This window comes from Camelus dromedarius, chromosome 1 (assembly GCF_036321535.1).
Source record: "Camelus dromedarius isolate mCamDro1 chromosome 1, mCamDro1.pat, whole genome shotgun sequence".
In the NCBI taxonomy this organism is placed as follows: domain Eukaryota; kingdom Metazoa; phylum Chordata; class Mammalia; order Artiodactyla; family Camelidae; genus Camelus; species Camelus dromedarius.
This window is the reverse complement of record NC_087436.1, coordinates 53,949,267-53,965,668: the sequence shown is the minus strand read 5'-3', so window position 1 is coordinate 53,965,668 and position 16,402 is coordinate 53,949,267. Positions and strand designations below refer to the sequence as shown.

The 16,402-nt window shown below is 45.2% G+C and overlaps 1 protein-coding gene across 3 annotated transcripts in view; it reads right to left on the bottom strand.

Annotated features, from left to right (window-relative positions):
• Positions 1-1,118: 1,118 nt before the first annotated feature.
• The window catches only part of TSPAN5 (tetraspanin 5), a 153,386-nt gene continuing 138,102 nt past the window's right edge, over positions 1,119-16,402 (bottom strand). For 2 of the 3 annotated variants that reach the window (XM_010980608.3, XM_064484696.1), the window contains exons 3-8: positions 14,017-14,163; positions 10,514-10,684; positions 8,051-8,176; positions 5,955-6,002; positions 5,749-5,865; positions 1,119-3,330 (exon numbers count right to left, since the gene is read on the bottom strand). In XM_010980608.3, the coding sequence (XP_010978910.1) occupies positions 3,265-3,330; positions 5,749-5,865; positions 5,955-6,002; positions 8,051-8,176; positions 10,514-10,684; positions 14,017-14,163 (675 nt within the window). In that variant the 3' untranslated portion in view covers positions 1,119-3,264. The remainder of the gene's footprint in view (positions 3,331-5,748; positions 5,866-5,954; positions 6,003-8,050; positions 8,177-10,513; positions 10,685-14,016; positions 14,164-16,402) is intronic. The other variant, XM_031469102.2, reaches the window with a different exon arrangement.

Here is a 16,402-nt window from a genome sequence, read left to right as displayed (position 1 = left end):
ACAGAAATTAAATAATCCCCCTCCAAAGTCTACCTTCCAAACATGGAAGAAACTTCCTGTAAGTTCGAGTTTTGCAGACAAAGCATCTTTTGACTTCTGAGCTGTGATTTTTCTCCTCTGTTGGCCCAGAGTTTGCTCTGAACAAGGAGGGTGATCCTCAATTACCTCCTGTGCATGGATAATCTCTACAGCACAGCTAAGAAAACTCTAGAAATAGAGATTGGTTATCTCCAGTTACCCCTGATAAATTTCCTTATCTTCGTTTTAAATATCCTGGGAAGTGAGGCAAACTGTTTCTCCAACAAGTATTGGGACACAGTATTCTCAGACCCTGACACTATGTGAACCTTAAACCTATGCTTTCATTTGATCTTTGAAAAATAGTCTTTAATAGCTTGAAAGACAGAAGCCTTCTGCAGTCATAATCCACAACGAAAGGACATTTACGTTGGTATTTTAATCTTAAAAACTCAGGAGAGGGGGTTTTAAGATTCCTGCTCTAAGGGACCGCTAGAAATTATTTTCTCATAAAAAAAACCTGTGAATGCTATTAAGATTTACCTAGGACCATGGGTCCTAAATCTCACCGTGCATTAAATTTTCATGGGCGTTTCTTAAAAATACAGGATCTGGCTCTTCCACTCTAGAATTGCTAGGGGCAAGGCCTGATCTGTATTCTCCACGGTCCCCAGGTGACTATGACCAGCAGACAATGATTTCAGGGACAGAGATTTCCTACGTCCCCTGCTCTGCCCATCTCTCATCAGTCTGTGTCCAGCAGCACAGAGAGATCTTTCTCTCCCCAACCACAAAACATCCCTCCTCTCCTTCTCCCCTGTCAGAGAACTGGGCCAGAGCAGGGCCTCTCCAAGTTCCTCCCAGACAAGCAACAACAGCACCGCCTGCGAACCTGTCAGAAATCCCCCTTCTCAAGCTCCGCTCTAGACCTAGATCAGAAATGCCAGGGATGCGGCAAACCCAGTCCTGTGTGTTTTAACAAGCTTTCCAGGTGATTCCAGTGCATGCTGTGGTTTGAGTACCACTGAAATTAGAGAACTGTACAATTTCGAGAGAGAAGTAATGAAGCCAAGACATAACTCCATGTAGGGTAGAACCAAGTTTATTAATGACAGCCTTTATTACAACCACTCTCAAGTGTAAAAAATAAAGGGTGATTAATTAAAATTTAGAACTCACTTGGACTTGCTGTTTGGCCTTTCACTGGATGTGCCAAAGGGTGGGAATCTCGCCCGATTCTGCATCAACTGGTCAGGTGGGGTTCACTGGAGAATGAGGTAACAAACAGGACAAGAAGGCCAACTGGAGAGCTCAAGTCTCCTCCACACTGGAATGACAGTGCAGAATGACCACAGTGGTGGGGACAGAGGGGAAGTAAAATCTTACGGCCAGCAGATGGACTCAACATCTCTAAGCCTACAGACACGAAAACACAAACATGCAGAGTCATACACACGCCCTCCCTCTGGAGACTAGAATTGCAGAGAACTTTTGTCCTTTCTCTGAGCAGACTGACGCATTCATCAGCCATGGCGATGCAACGCGGGGCTGAAATGGAAAACCTTGCTAAGTTTCCACAAACTACGCAGGCTGGCTGCCCAGTTATGTGCTGCAAATGTGTCATCACTCTCAAATATGCCTGTGGATTTCCCGGTGTTCCACGGACTAATATCTGCTCCCCCGGAGAGCGACATCCTGGTAGACACCTGTTAGTAGGAAAAATCTGGGGGCAAAACTCGTCCCTCCCATCTGGAGTGGGTGGCGGGGCGGGGGCAGTGCCTGGAGGTGCACTCTCCCACCTTGCGTCACAGAACACTTTGCCCCCCTCCTGCTCTCCCCTCTGAAGTATTTGTGCTTTGCCACCAGGCTGATGGTGAGTCTGCACTGAGGGAGCAGAAGGGCCTCTGGCCGTGCACTCCTTTTTGTTTTCTTTTTAATAAAAACAAACTAAAACCAGAAGAGGAAAAAAAAAAAAAAAGCATCAGAAGCCCTGTGATTGTATCAACACCATTTCAGAACTTGGTTTAATTCCATTTAAAGGAAAGAGGGGGAGGCTGCAGAAGAGGCCACGATGATCAATCCCCAGACCCAGCCAACAGACCTCCCGGTGGAGTCCGTGCAAGCATCCGCGATGGCCCAGCTGGCCCCTTCCCAGGCTTGGAGGACACGCCACACCTCTCCAGACTGGGAACCTCCGAAATAAATGCTGACCAGGTAACGTTTATAAAGGTTTGTGGGAAAGATGACAGGACAAAGAGCTGGTGGATTCAGATTCGCGGGTCATGCAGAGAGATTATAGAAAAAAATTAATATTCGAGCCAAGTAAGAGAAGACTTAAAAATTCAAGAGAAACTGTACCATAGCTTTCACTTTTGGAAGACAAAAAAAAAAAAAAAGAGGAAGGAAGGAAGGAAGGAAAACATCCACAACAAAACAAAACCCCAGAGAATTCTAAAGAGTCCAACGACTAATTTGGTGGGCTGTGGTATTCAATACCTCTTCGTTAACCTCATTTTCTCCTTGGATTGCACTGATAAATAAAACTCAGGCCTACTTAGAAAAAAGATCTGTCCCACTAAAACTCGGCATCATGAAGTGTTCCAAAGCCCATGCCCAGTGCGCAAAGAACACACAACTTGTCTTACACGGAGACACTCCAGGAGAGACCAGATGTGCCCGCCCAAGTTAACTTGTTGAACGTGGTCACAAAAATCTGAACCCAAAGGCAAGCTGCTTTCTTCTCGGGGTGATCGTTGTAATAGTTTCTTGAAATGTACAGTGACGGGATGCCCAAACCCCACAGCCTTCTTAGGAAAGGCGCACCTCCTCCAGCCACGGAACAGAAGGCCGTGCTTTCAAGGCATGACGAACACCAGCAAGACTGCCTCCCCCGGCCCTCCAGTCACCGAAGCAGAGAACGAGACTTTTCCACAAATTCAGTACATCTGGGTCCCCCACCCTCCCTTTTTTCTCTTTTGGTCAGTATCCAAACATCCAGAAATTCACGGCCACAGTAGAGATTCACGGCGCAACGACTTTCATACTGGTTTTTGTCTTTTTAATTCTGTCAGTGAGCAGCATTTCCCAGTTTTACCCCCCAAAGAACGAGTTCTTGGCAGCTCCATCAGGTGGGATTGCAGGGTGCCTCTGTGATTAGGGTCCGTGCTGCATGGCTATCAGCTGGGCACACGGTGGGGCAGGAAGGCTGGGTCTGTCCAGTGTCTTGATGCAGCTGTGGTGGGCGCTCTACCAGCTGGCCCTGACAGCTTCAATGTCACTCACCAGATTCTGGGCCAGGCAGATCCCAAAAATCTGATAGGGGAAGGAAAAGAGAGTCAAACAGAGGTACTCTGGGCTCTTCCTCGGCTACCGAATCCTGTTTTTTAAAAAATCTTTGATTTTTTTTTTAATTGAAGTATAGTCAGTTTACAATGTTGTAACAATTTCTGGTGTACAGCACAGTGCTTCAGTCACATAGGCACATACATATATTCGTTTCCATATTCTTTTTCACCATAGGCTTACTACAAGATATTGAATATAGTTCCCTGTGCTATACAGTATAAACTTGTTGTGTATATATTTTAAATTTTTTTAAACTGATTTTTAAAATTGAGATACAATTCATAGCCTATAAAATTCATCCTTTTAAAGTGTACAATTTAGTGATCTTCAGTGTATTCACAAGGATGTGCAACTAGCACCACTAATTCCAGAATGTTTTCATCCCTCCGAAAAGAAACTCTGTACCCAAGAGCAGTCATCCTCAGTGCCCCGACCCCTACAGCCTTGGCAAGCACGAATCTACTCTCTTATCTCTATGGATCTGCCTAGTCTGGCCATTTCATATAAAAAGAGTCATGTAATACATGGCCTTTTGTGTCGGTCTGCTTTCACGGAGCAAAATGTTTTCAAGGTTCATCCAGGATGCAGCACGTAACAGCAGTTCAACTATTTTGATGGCTGAATGATATCCCATTATATGGATAAACCACATTTTGTTTATCCACTCATCACACGACGGACATCTGGATGGTTTCTACTTTGGGGCTACTGTGAACAGTGCTGCTATGAACATCTGGGTACAAGTTTTCAGGTGGACATATTTTCAGTACTCTGGGGGCACATTTCAGTACTCTAGGAGTAGAACTGCGGGCTCATATGGTAACTGTTTCATTTTCTCAGCACTGCTAAGTGTTTTCCAAAGAGGCTGCATCATTTTCATTCCCCTTTGCAACATATGAGGGTTCCAATCTCTCCACATCCTAACCAGCTCTTGTTATCATCTTTTTTATTGCGGGCATCCTAGTAGGTGTGAAGTGGTGTCTCGCTGTGGTTTCCATTTGAATTTACCCAACAATGAATGACGTCATTACAAATAGCTAATGTGTATCTTCTTTGGCGAAATGTCTATTCAAATCCTTTGCCCACCTTTAAACAGAGTTTGTCTTTTTCTACTTGTTGAGTTGTTCTTCGTACATTCTATACACAAGATCCTTATCAGATGGAATGATTTGCAAATATTTTTTCCCATTTAGTGGCTTGTCTTTCTCACTTTTTTGACAGTGTCATTTTCAGCACAGACGTTTTTAATTTTGATGAAGCCCAATTGATCCATCCTTTCTTTGGTTACTTGTGCTTTTGCTATCATATCTAAGAAAACACTGCCTAATTCAATGTCACAATGATTTACACCTATACTTTCTTCTAAAACTTTTACAGCTTTACCGTTTACATTTAGGTCTTTGATTGACGTTGAGTTAATCTCTTTTATGTGGTGTGAATTAGGGGTCCAAATACAATCTTTCACACATAGATATCCAGTTGGTCCAGCACCATTTGTTGGGAAGACTACTCTTTCCCCATTGAATGGTCTTAGTTCCCTCGTCAAATAAATAGATCAACTGATCATAGATGTGGAGGTTTTTTCTGAACCTTCCATTCTATTCCACTAATCTTCACGTCCAACCTTACACCAGTACACACTATCTTGATTGCTGCAGCTCTGTAGTAAGTGTTGCTCCCGGAAGTGAGATTTCTCCAACTTTTTTTGCTTTTTCAATTTTGTGTGACTATTTGGGGTCCCTTGAATTTCCATATGAATTTTAGGATCAGTTTGTCCATTTTTGCCCAAAAAGGCAGTTGGAATTTTGACAGGGATTGCACTGAATCTGTAGATCAATTTGAAGTGTACTGCCACCTTAAAAACATTAAGTCTTCCAATCCATGAATACGGATGGTCTTCTTTAATTTCTTTCAACCATTGTGCCCCATTTGCGACCCTCTAAGTTAAAAGCATCACATCTCCACAAGATGAAAAGCCCAGCTGTCGGGACTGCCTAGGAGGAAGAGTGGATGCTCCCTTCCCTCACTAGCACTTTGGCAAGATGGGCCAGAGAGGGGGGGGTGGGGCATAGCACGTCTGTGACGCTCCAAAAAGCTTTTGCCTTGCCACTGGGCAAGGCTCTACATCTGACCATTCCTGTCTGATCCAGCCAATCTCTCCAACTTGAAAAGGAAAGCAGGTTTCCTAAAGTATTTGAGGATAGTAGCATTGAAAATCAGAGCTTCAATAAAATCCAAACCAAATCCAGCTAAGGTCTGTTCCCCAACTCTCCAATGGGTCCTGAAAACTGTGACGTGAAGGTGAATGAGCAAAGCTCCTGCCCTGGTGAGGGCTCTCCTGGGATGTCATTTCCCTGTGACACCCACCACGGAGCCTGGACTTACCTGTAGCAACGCAATGCCTATGAAAATACCAGCCACGATGGTCAAGTTGTCCTGCAACCATTTCTCAAACTGGGGCACACAGCCTTTCGTATAGATCACAATCTGCTGATCGACTTCCTTCACAAGGGAAGAGGAGAGCACAGTGTCACCAAGCAAGTTCAAAAGCTCCTCCAATGCGCTAAGTGACAAGAGGAGATTCCACTTACTGGTTTTTGCCTGGCATCATAGCCACACTGAGTGTTGATGACATCTTCCTGGGGGAGAAAGGAAACAGAAAAGTGAAATCCAGTCCTGCTCGACAGGAAGCCCACCTAGGAATTAGCAGAAGATCCCTGTCAAATGTTGGTAATAGAATGTATATTTGGGCACACAGGTGTCCCGGACACCTCATTAAATGCTTTTATATATAATCCCATGTAATTATTATGACGATTCTCAGAAAGTATTAAACAGTCCTTTTCCAAATGAGGAAAACTGAAACTCAGGAAACATCAGAAAGTCTAGCAATTCCATTATGCAGAAGGCTCCAGATTCAAAGCTGACACCTCAAGAAGCTTATGGATTGAGGGAACTGGAGACAAACAAAAACCATCGTTAAAGGGTTTTTGTTTTTTTATAATGACTGTCTTCATTTATGCTCTTTTGGGGGGGGGGCTTCTACTTTTGAATCTATATACTTGTGTATTATTTAAATGGTTTTTCAACAAGAATGTATTACTTTAATAATTAAAGCAATACCCTGACCACATCACAGGTGGACAGATGCCCTGACATCTCACAGGCCTGATCAGAAACATGGGCTCCGCTGTTTTAGGTTTGTCTGTGTTTCCCCTCTGCAGGGTACAGGGTAGATTTTATTAGCTTAGCATTTATGGAATGAGGTATCTCTACCCAGAGGATCTGTACTTGAAAGGGGGGCATAATGCTTTCTGAGAATCTTCAGAATTCTTCCGATGGAACGTTCACTCAGGGCAGGGGCTGGAGACTGAGAGAGCCCAGCTTGTACTTGCTGCCTGGGCTCTGTGCCAGGCACTCTCTTGCCTTCAGTCCCCTCAGAGAAGAGGGAGAAATGAGCCAGTGGGAAAGGCTGGCTTTCCCGGGGAGGTCTCAGCAGGGCTGCGTGGTCCTCTGATTCTCAGTCTCCCTCAGACCAGGAGTAACAGCCCCGGCTGACCCCTGAGGGGCGGCCTGCAGCAAGTTCGGCTTTTCCAACTGAGAGCATGGTCTACCCCTCCTTTTTTTTTCACTTTTAAAAATTGACATGTAGTTAATTTACAATATTATATTAGTTTCAGGGGCCCAGCATTGTGATTCATTATTTTTACAGAGTAACTATGGCCGCTTGTAAAGGGCCCCGCACCCCCGCCCTTTCAGGGGAAACAGGCCACTGGACTCCGCAGTGCCCACTGGGCTCTACTCCTCCTCGGGAAGGGCTGGTCTGGGGAGGGCTGCTGGGGACTAACTGGCCAGAGAGAGGCTGGAGGGTGCCGAAGGGCCAAGTGCAAGGATGCCTTTTCTACCACATGGATTGTTCTAACACTCAATTCTGGCTTTTAAATTTACAGCAGGAGAGCTGCATTTTAAGCCATTCTGTATGCCAGGCACATGATTTGACTCAAAATACAATCAAACCTGGGGCAAAAATAGTGGCCTACGAACAGGCTTTATATATACATATATACACACGCATACACACACATATATATACACACATATGTATGTATATGTATGAAATAAAATACAAACTGCCATTCCTGTAGTCATCACGACCGAGTAGACACCTGCAGTCTTCCTACCAGGAGTCCAGCCCTAGCTGGTCTCACGCTCTTCTCCTGCTCCTAACACTCCCCGAGCATGAAGGCAGGAAGAAAAGCGTGACTAACCCCAGACACTGCAGAGCACGCTCATACGAGCCCGTCCTTCTCACAAAGAAGGAATAACAGGCAGTGCCGGCAGCTGCCTGGGTCCAAAGCTCAGCTCCATCACTCACAAGCAGTGGGAGCTGGGGAGAATTACTTAAACTCCACGGGCCTTGGTTTCACCTGAAAAGGGAAGACAGTGGCGGTACCTGCCAGTCGGAGTGCTCCCAACTTAAATGTGCCAACACACAAAAGGCTTAGAACAGGAAGCAGCGCCCGCACGGCTAAGTCAACGTTGGTGATTAGGACTCCTCCAGAAGGTCTGGGCGCTGACCCACACCCGCCCCTCCAGCAGGAGCTACCGTCAGGACTAAGAAGAGGTTTCCACAGCCCGCTCTGCTCTGGCCCACGCGCTCTGGGCGCGGGCGCGGGTGGGGACTTACGGCGGGGTCTTTAGTACAGCAGGAGAAGGGCACGCCGCATCGCTCTCGACTTGCATTGGAATCTGTGCAATTGAAGTAAATATTTAGGTTCCAATCATCAGCTCCAAAAGCCCCACAGCACTGCCACTAGAGCAAACAGGAGAGAGTTAGAACACCCCGGCGGCGAGGCGACCAGGCACCTACACTCACACCCGCCAGAACGACCCACACCCAGCTGCTGCCAGCTCTTGCCTTCTCTTCTGGCTCAGAATCTATCTGTAAACCAAACTGAACCTAAGGGGCCCCTGTAAAAGCCTCCAAGGTAAGGCTGGAGAATTGGAAGGATGTATCTGCATGAGACTTGAGCCACTGACAAGGCCCATGGTGTCCGGGGAGGGTGGGCAGACCGGGAGCCGTACAGCAGGGCTCAGTTTGAACAAGACCTGCTCGGCTCAAGTACACGTGGAATATTCTAGAAGGAGTAACAAGACACCAAACAGTGGTAGTGTCTGACAGAGGCAGGTTGGGACTATGGGCGGGACATCCAGAGGCTTACTTTTTAAATTTTGATCTCTACACCTTAATGATTTTTTTTAAAAAAAATCCATTTTATTGAGGTCTGACTGACATACAATAAACTGTACATATTTAAAGTGTGCCATTTTATAAGTTTTGACATATTTATATGTGGTAAAACCATCACTGCAATCAAAAGATACTGAAGATACCCATCACCCCAAGTTTTAGAGCCTTACTTTTTGCATTATAAATCCGTTTCATTATGTTTCTACTCTGAATTTTTTAAAGCAAGAGCATGTATGTGTATTTTCAACTGAAAAAATTCAATCATCTAATTAAAACGTAATAAAACAAGCTGTTCAGTTCAGTGAGTCTTCAGCGAGGCCTGATTCAAAAGGGGTCCCATAATAAGCCCCTCTGACACCCCCCATGCTGGACCAGCTCGACTTCTGCGAGTTAATACACATCAAGCCTTGACCATTTTAAGAGTTTCAGGACCAATAGCTACTTCAAAATATTAAAAGTCCATGACAGAAAAGTGAAATCACATGAAATAACAGAATTTCCATAGGAAGCAGACAGCATCTCAAGAGAATGTGTATCTGCATGCTCTTCCAACTCGCTGGGTCCTCCTCGGGCTTGGGTTGTGCACCTCCAGTTTGCCTACAAAGCTCCATCAGACTTGCCACACCAACTAGTCAGCAATAATACTTGGCAAGAGGTGAGCCTGCATCCATTATGACCTAACAAAACAGTCAAGTCTGCTGAGGAGACGAAACAGGGCTTAATTTCACACCTGAGAGACAGCAGGCTCCAGGACAGTCACGCTGTCACCGAACAAAACCAACACAACTCAGCTCACTTCTGCATGCCTGGTGAGGGCAGAGGTGGGGGGAGCTCCCTCAGGGTGAATGTCGAGGCAGCCCTCTCCTCCCTTCACCAAAGGACCTCAGCTCACTCTGGAAGGCTGTCCAACCAAGAGACAGCCCCTGGTCCGCTGGGTTTCTGTCAGCCCTCCGGTGCTGCCATATACACGAATGTCACGGACGTCACTGTCCAGGTCTGCTCACCGTACCCAGCTTTTCAGTGCGTGCAATATAGGCCTGACCGCTTGTAGGACAGTAATACCTGAAGCCTAATACAACCACGCACAGCTCATCAGCGCGTCAACATCCCCATGAGTTAAACAGCAGCTTCTAGGGTTTCCATTTTACTCCTGCGGAAATAGCTCGAGGTCCTGTTAACCCGAGGTCACTTGGCTAAGCAGATTTTGGCACTAGTTCTGTGTCTTCTGACCCCTTGTTTATACCACTGTGCATTTTGAGCAGAACAGGGCAGCTGCTACTTCGTTTGTGTAGCAGAGGCCGTCACACAGCAATGTCCAGAAACCTCAATGGGAGTGGTGCTGCTCCACAGATTCTTCACTTGTGAGAAGCCACCAGGCTTAGAAGTGTCTCGCTTTTCAGTTTTAACTGCAGGTGCTGTTAAAAATACCTGGAGGGGCATAACTTTAGGAACTTTGTGGATAAACATTCTATTGATAAGTACAGTATTATGAGCTTTATGAAGTATACAGGATAACCAAAAAAGGGGCAAAGAATATAGGAAAGAATCCAAACTTAACACCAAATAAAATGGTAAACCTATGGCAAAACATCCTTCAATGTCAACAGGAATGGGCAGCTTTGATGATAACCTAAACGTTTGCTCAAGAGTTTTCTTCTTGGTTCCTCTTAGTAGAAACTGAGATAAGTGAAAATAACACATTTCCAATTAGGGTACAGATCGTGTTACGTCATAAAACAAGTCAGAAAATAATAAACACACAAGCAAACAAACAAAAAACCACGTGGAGAAGTGAGAGGTAGGTTCCAGCTGGCAGACACAGAAGCCAGGAGGAGTGTTCATTGGGGTCATCCTTCTGAGAAGGCTTTCAACTTGAAAATAAACCAAATTCAAACTTACATATTCCTGGGTGAAGTCTATGAGGTTTTGCAAATCAATGTCATCCCTGTACGCTCTGATGTTGTTGTTTATAAAGAAATACAGCTGGTCTTTGATCCAGTCTTTGAAAACAAATGCCAGAACCCCGGCAGTGAGCTCCAGGAAGAAAATAATTCCCAGGAACACAGAAAACTAAGACAAAAGAACACACACAAGAGAACAGTTATGAGGACTAGTTTGATCATACATAGATAGTTAAATGGTTCTTTCTAAAAAGGTTTGTAATCACACTGGGCTGTTACACATGTCCAAAGCAGATAACCATCAATTTCTTAAGAGTCACTGATACAATATCACACTCCAATAAATGATTTTTAAAAATCACTTCATAATCACTTTTTAGGGGCTCTGGTGTTTCACTTGGTAATTAACCAACAAAGCCCATAAGCAAACACGGGTAATAGGAATTTCTCATTAGACCCACATTAAGGCTTAATGAATTTCTCCTGATTAATGCACTTCTCAGATGCTTGAACAATGACCTGCCCCTACCTCCAATAAGCTTTTGTAATGCTGAAAGATAAACTATCCCAATATTTTAAGATCGCCTGTCATTTGTTACTGTGGCCTTGATTCTGTGTGCAATATATTCCTTTCCTGGATTCAGACACTGTTTTAATTCCCCTTTGCCCCTGCTATACAGGGTACAACAGCAGATGTGTTCATCTGAGATGAAGGGGTCAAAGAGGAGTGGGGTGGGGCGGGTAGCTGTGACATGAAAATAATTTCCCATCATGAAAACAAAATGAAACCACTGGGTTGAGGGCTTTTCTCGGGAATGTGAGCCGTGCCAGCCTTCCTTTGTGAAGCACCAGGCTCGGAAATATTTCAAACAACATCAACACACAGTCAGAGGAAGACTCCTGGCTGATGGAGACAACAAGCATTTAAAAGGAAGGAAGGACGGAAGCTAAAGGCCATGGGTTATGTATGGCTGCCATCAGTCTGGAGAAATGTCCCTTTCACCCACAAGAAGTGCCCCATCTTAGTCACATCGACATCCCACTCACACCCATGGTTCTTTCCACTTCCTCCCACCCCTACATTCTCACCCTTTTCAAACTTTTTTGCTCACACAGATTATGAGAAATGAGGCTGTGAAGGACCAGAGGGTAAAAAGTGCAAGCAAATTTCTGGCGACAAGGGCAGAAAAGATGACACTGGGCCCCCTGCTCAGCCGAGCTCCTACAGGCTGCTGCCCAGCGAGTGGCTGAAGAGGCAGTGGGGCTAGTACCGCCTGCTGTTTCCACATCCAGCCGGAGACATCAAGCAGCCAACCGAGAGACAAATACATAGGCCAGGGGTGCTAAGGAAAGTACAGTTACTTGTGAGAATTAAAAGACAAAAAACGTTTATTCATTCAGCAAATATTTACTGAATAGCTCACAACAGATCAGGCCCTGGCCTAGCTGGGCTTTGCAGAAGCGAGGATAAGTAAGACCACAGCTCTGCCTCCAAAGAGCTCAGTCTTTCGTGACTGAGGGATGGGGTAGGAGATGAGGGTTGGGCGAGGCTGTTTCACACTAGATGTCAGTGTATCTGACAGTGTTTCTCCAGGGTGCCAAGTGCCACTCTGGGAGGATGGGCCTGAGGGGAGGGGTGGAAGGAAGAAATAAGTGCCTGGCAAAGTCTAGGACCCCAAGGCTTACATCCAAGTTCTAGACTCTCCAGCTCAGCCCCTCAGGTTCCAAAGAGCTCCTGGTTATCTGTCCATGATGAGTTCACTAGAAACAGAATCTAAAACAGTTCTTTTTTTCTTTTTTTAATGGAGGTACTGGGCATTGAATCCAGGACCTCATGCATGCTAAGCACTCTACCACTGAGCTATACACCACCTAAATAGTTCTCAATTATCATCAGTAGTACCAACAATTTCAAAGTTAGCTTTCCTCAATCCAGAAAAAAAGATAGAGAAAAAATCCTATCACTTCACGCAATGCCTACCCCACAGCATGAAACAACTCCCCGGTTTATCAGGTGCCACTCCTAAGTGTCTCATACCATGAAGCCTGGCAGGTCACAATCAGAGGCAAAGCTCTCCTGGGAGCTCCACAGGTGAAGAATGAAGTGTGTGTGTGTGTGTGTGTGTGTGTGTGTGTGTGTGTGTGTGTGTGTGTGTGTGTGTGTGTGTGTGTGTGTGTGTGTGTGTGTGTGTGTGTGTGTGTGTGTGTGTGTGTGTGTGTGTGTGTGTGTGTGTGTGTGTGTGTCACACCTACGTATAAAGAACAGAGAACCAACTGCTCCTTAAATGGCACGCAGGACCAAGCATCCCTTGGGTTTCCCATTAGCATGGGTCATATGAACTTCTGGGTTAAACAGCCTCCAGAACTTTGTCTGAGGCAGAGCCACCTCAATTCAAAAGCAGAGAGCCTGGGGGACAGTGAGTGGGCAGTGAGTCTGCTCTTCTTAGGGCACTTCAAGAAAAGATGCCAGGGGAGATGCGGCAGACATGCTGGGGAAGAGAATCACGTGCTGCCCGGCTGTGGGGACTAGTTCTGGGAGATGCTCTTGTTTTAAATGAAAATGTCCCCAGGTGATGATGAGTCAACAAGGGTTGAGAATCATCCTAGGAAAAGGTAATATTACACTAATCCTCTTCTTAGAAGTCCTACCATCTCACCACAGGAAGGCGGGGTTTTTTCAAATCATTTTTCTGTTCTTGGAGAGAGAGTGGATGCTGTCGTACAGAGGGCTGTGAGACAGACGCCCACCAAGCTCCAGACAGACAGGCACACTCGGCTGACCACCGGCTACACCTACCACACGGATTTCTCACACATGCACACAAACACACACACGTGCACATGTGCGTAAGCACTTGCTTTTACTTTTCATTCTCGACCTAATCCTTATCTACCCCCTGGTACAACTCCTCTTCCAAAAATACTCATGCTAAAAGTGATCACACCAAAATATTCTGCGAGGGACCTAAAAACTACACTGGTCATACAAAGGAGGACTTTGCACTGGCAGAGAGCACAGGGGATGTGCAGGGACTGTTTCTCTATATTCGCCAAAACCTACTGCTTAATAGACTTGAGACAGACATGCCACAACCACTGTGCTTATGTCTGGTTTCTCTAAACCAACTACCTGAACAGCTTTCTACTGACTATGTGCTTAAAAGAAGGGGCACACATCACTCAAAAGAAGAAAGCTATATACATATATAGACCCACCTTAGTCCTAAAGGTATTTTAGGGATGGAATGCAAACGTGTGATATCCATGTACAGAACCTCCATGGACAGCTCGGGGCGGGGGTGGCACTTGTATTATTAAGGAGACGGGGGTGGGGGTGGAGGTGGGGTGGAACCTAAACAGCCCTCCTAAAGGAAGAGCATCACCCCGGCCGCATTCCTGCTGGTGCCTTTGGTACTGCTCACTCCTGCCTGTAGACAGGGTGCCCTCCTGACGTGAGCTGAGAGTTTGGCTCTCAACCTGAGAGCAGAGTGTGGTACTTACAAACTTGAGAAGGAAGGTGTTTTCCCGTAGAGCTCCAATGCACCCTGCAAATCCCAGAATGAACATCACTCCTCCCACCACAAGGAAGAGCCAAACCGGGTCAAAGCCGCCGAGATCGGTGATGGAAGAGATGTTGGACAGAACTCCCTGGGCGCGGAAAAGAACACACAACAGGGTGCCAGGAGGCAGGGTCAGTTTTCCAACAAGAAAAGATGATCACCCTTGTCTTTCCCTGCCCCGCCCTAAGAAAAACTTCAGAGGTAATCACATCGTATGTGTGATTAATACTCAAGAGACACTGCAAAATAAGTAAATAAATTAAAAATTTAAATAAAAATAAATAAAATTAAAATAAAGAAAGAAAAGAAAAGACAAGGGGAGGGGAGGGAAACTACCTTTTTTCCAAGGTCTAGATTGGTTCCTATTTTTGGTAAAACTATATAAAGCAAAGAAATGACCCCAAGAAACTGTCATCAGATCCTGTATGGAGCAGCCGTGGATGTTACCTTTGCTTTCTGTGCCTCCAAACATAAGCGGTTTTGAGCAAAAAACAGATGTGTTAGAAAAACACCTCTCAACCCCCAACAGGGGTCATCCTTACATCCTCAGTGCAGGCAGATACCAGACCAGGGCCTGCTTTAAGCCCTTGGCATTTCTCAGGAAACAGAGGTAGAGCTGGAATCTTTAACGCCAATACAACAGCCAGTCCCAGCCACAGCCTCGAAAAGTTTTCCAGGGAAAAACTCACGTCAGGTCCTCCCTTGAGCTTCGCGGGACACCCTATCAGGCTCAGATCCCCAAAGCCCACGTGGGTGGTTTGGGCTGATGGCTGCCCCACACTGAGTTATTAGGGTATTTCCTTACCACCTTTTTTCTAAGAACTGGGATTTAAATGACTTACAGATCGAAGGTTACTTCCTGGCTTACAATCCTTTTATTCTCCTGCCAAAAGAACCCAGAGTAATTTCATTTATCCACAAATAATGCCACTTCTTTACTGAAATCTTTTCTCCCTTAAGTGCGATACCATATCAAATATCACCCAGAACCTACGTTAGAAATTATAAGGTTTTTTTTTCTCTAAAATGGAAAGTATATATTTACCATTCATTCTTACAGAGGCCAGCTACTGTTATTTTAAAGCTGTGGATGTATGTGAGTCTTAGATACCCAGCATCATCAATATTTTATTTTCTTATTAAGTTTGAGCTCTCAAAATACCCTCTGAGTACCATAGTATAGTTTGCTATAAGGTCTTAATATTAACAATTTTTTTCCAAAGCATTCTCAACAACCTGGAAGAATAAAAAGCACTTATCTGATTTTACACCTGAGAAAGAGAGGTTGGTGACTTCTGAAGGTCACACCGCTATTGATTTTTTGGAACCAGAAGAGAATGTCTACTTCAGTCATCTTCCTCTACCAAGTGGAAGCTAGGTGTTCGCTTCCCAGCACTTCCCAGTCGGCACTAACCGACACCCGAGTTTAGGAGTTTTATGCGTTAACCCATTTTAAGGCTGTAGGAACACTGAACAAGGCTATCTTGTTTGTAACATTTTTGCTTCTTTGGGAGGCAGATCACCTTAAGAACAATCATAGGATATTAACAACAGAACACATATGAGGAATAAAGGACTCTTGAAATGTGCAACTTAAACCCTATGAAAAAGGCCAGGGTTTAAATAAAGTCACAGATGAAGGGTTGAGAGATTATTAAACACTTAGGAATGCAGGGTGTACTCGCAAACGTCTAGGGTGAGAGTATACAGGCAACCACCCCCTCCACGAGACTGCACAGACCAATGGTTTGACCCAACCTTGTGTTTCTTAGATTACCAAGCTCTGAATTATGAATACTCTAGGGGGAAAAGAAAAACACAGAAATACTGTTACCAATTCTCCACCTATATAAAATGATGCTGTGGAAAGGAATATTGCCAGAGGAGTCAGACAAAATCTAAGCGACAGTGGTGAGGGTCCAGCATTGGGAGGAAATTAACCTCTCCCGTCAGAACGCCTTTGAACATTCGAGGTATTAATACTTAAAATCTCAATGTTTTGGACCCGCCCAGCCAGGAGAAGGGGTACATGATATTCTCAAACTTTAAAAAGTCAACCTAATTATGGGAGAAGTAGATTCAATTTACTTGGCCCCAAGAAGAGGCAGCAGAGGTCTAAGTGACAGAAGAGACATCAGCTCCATCCTCAGGAGGGCTTTCTAATACCAGCAGGGCTCAGAGGAGGCTCACAGAAGGAAACATGGGCTTCCCTCGTGGCAGCCGAGGCTGTGAGCCTCCATCAGCAGTGCTCCAGGAGGGGTTCCCAAAGTGGATGGGAAACTGGGACTCAGTGACCTTTAGGTTTCTTCCAACTTCAAGACCATTCT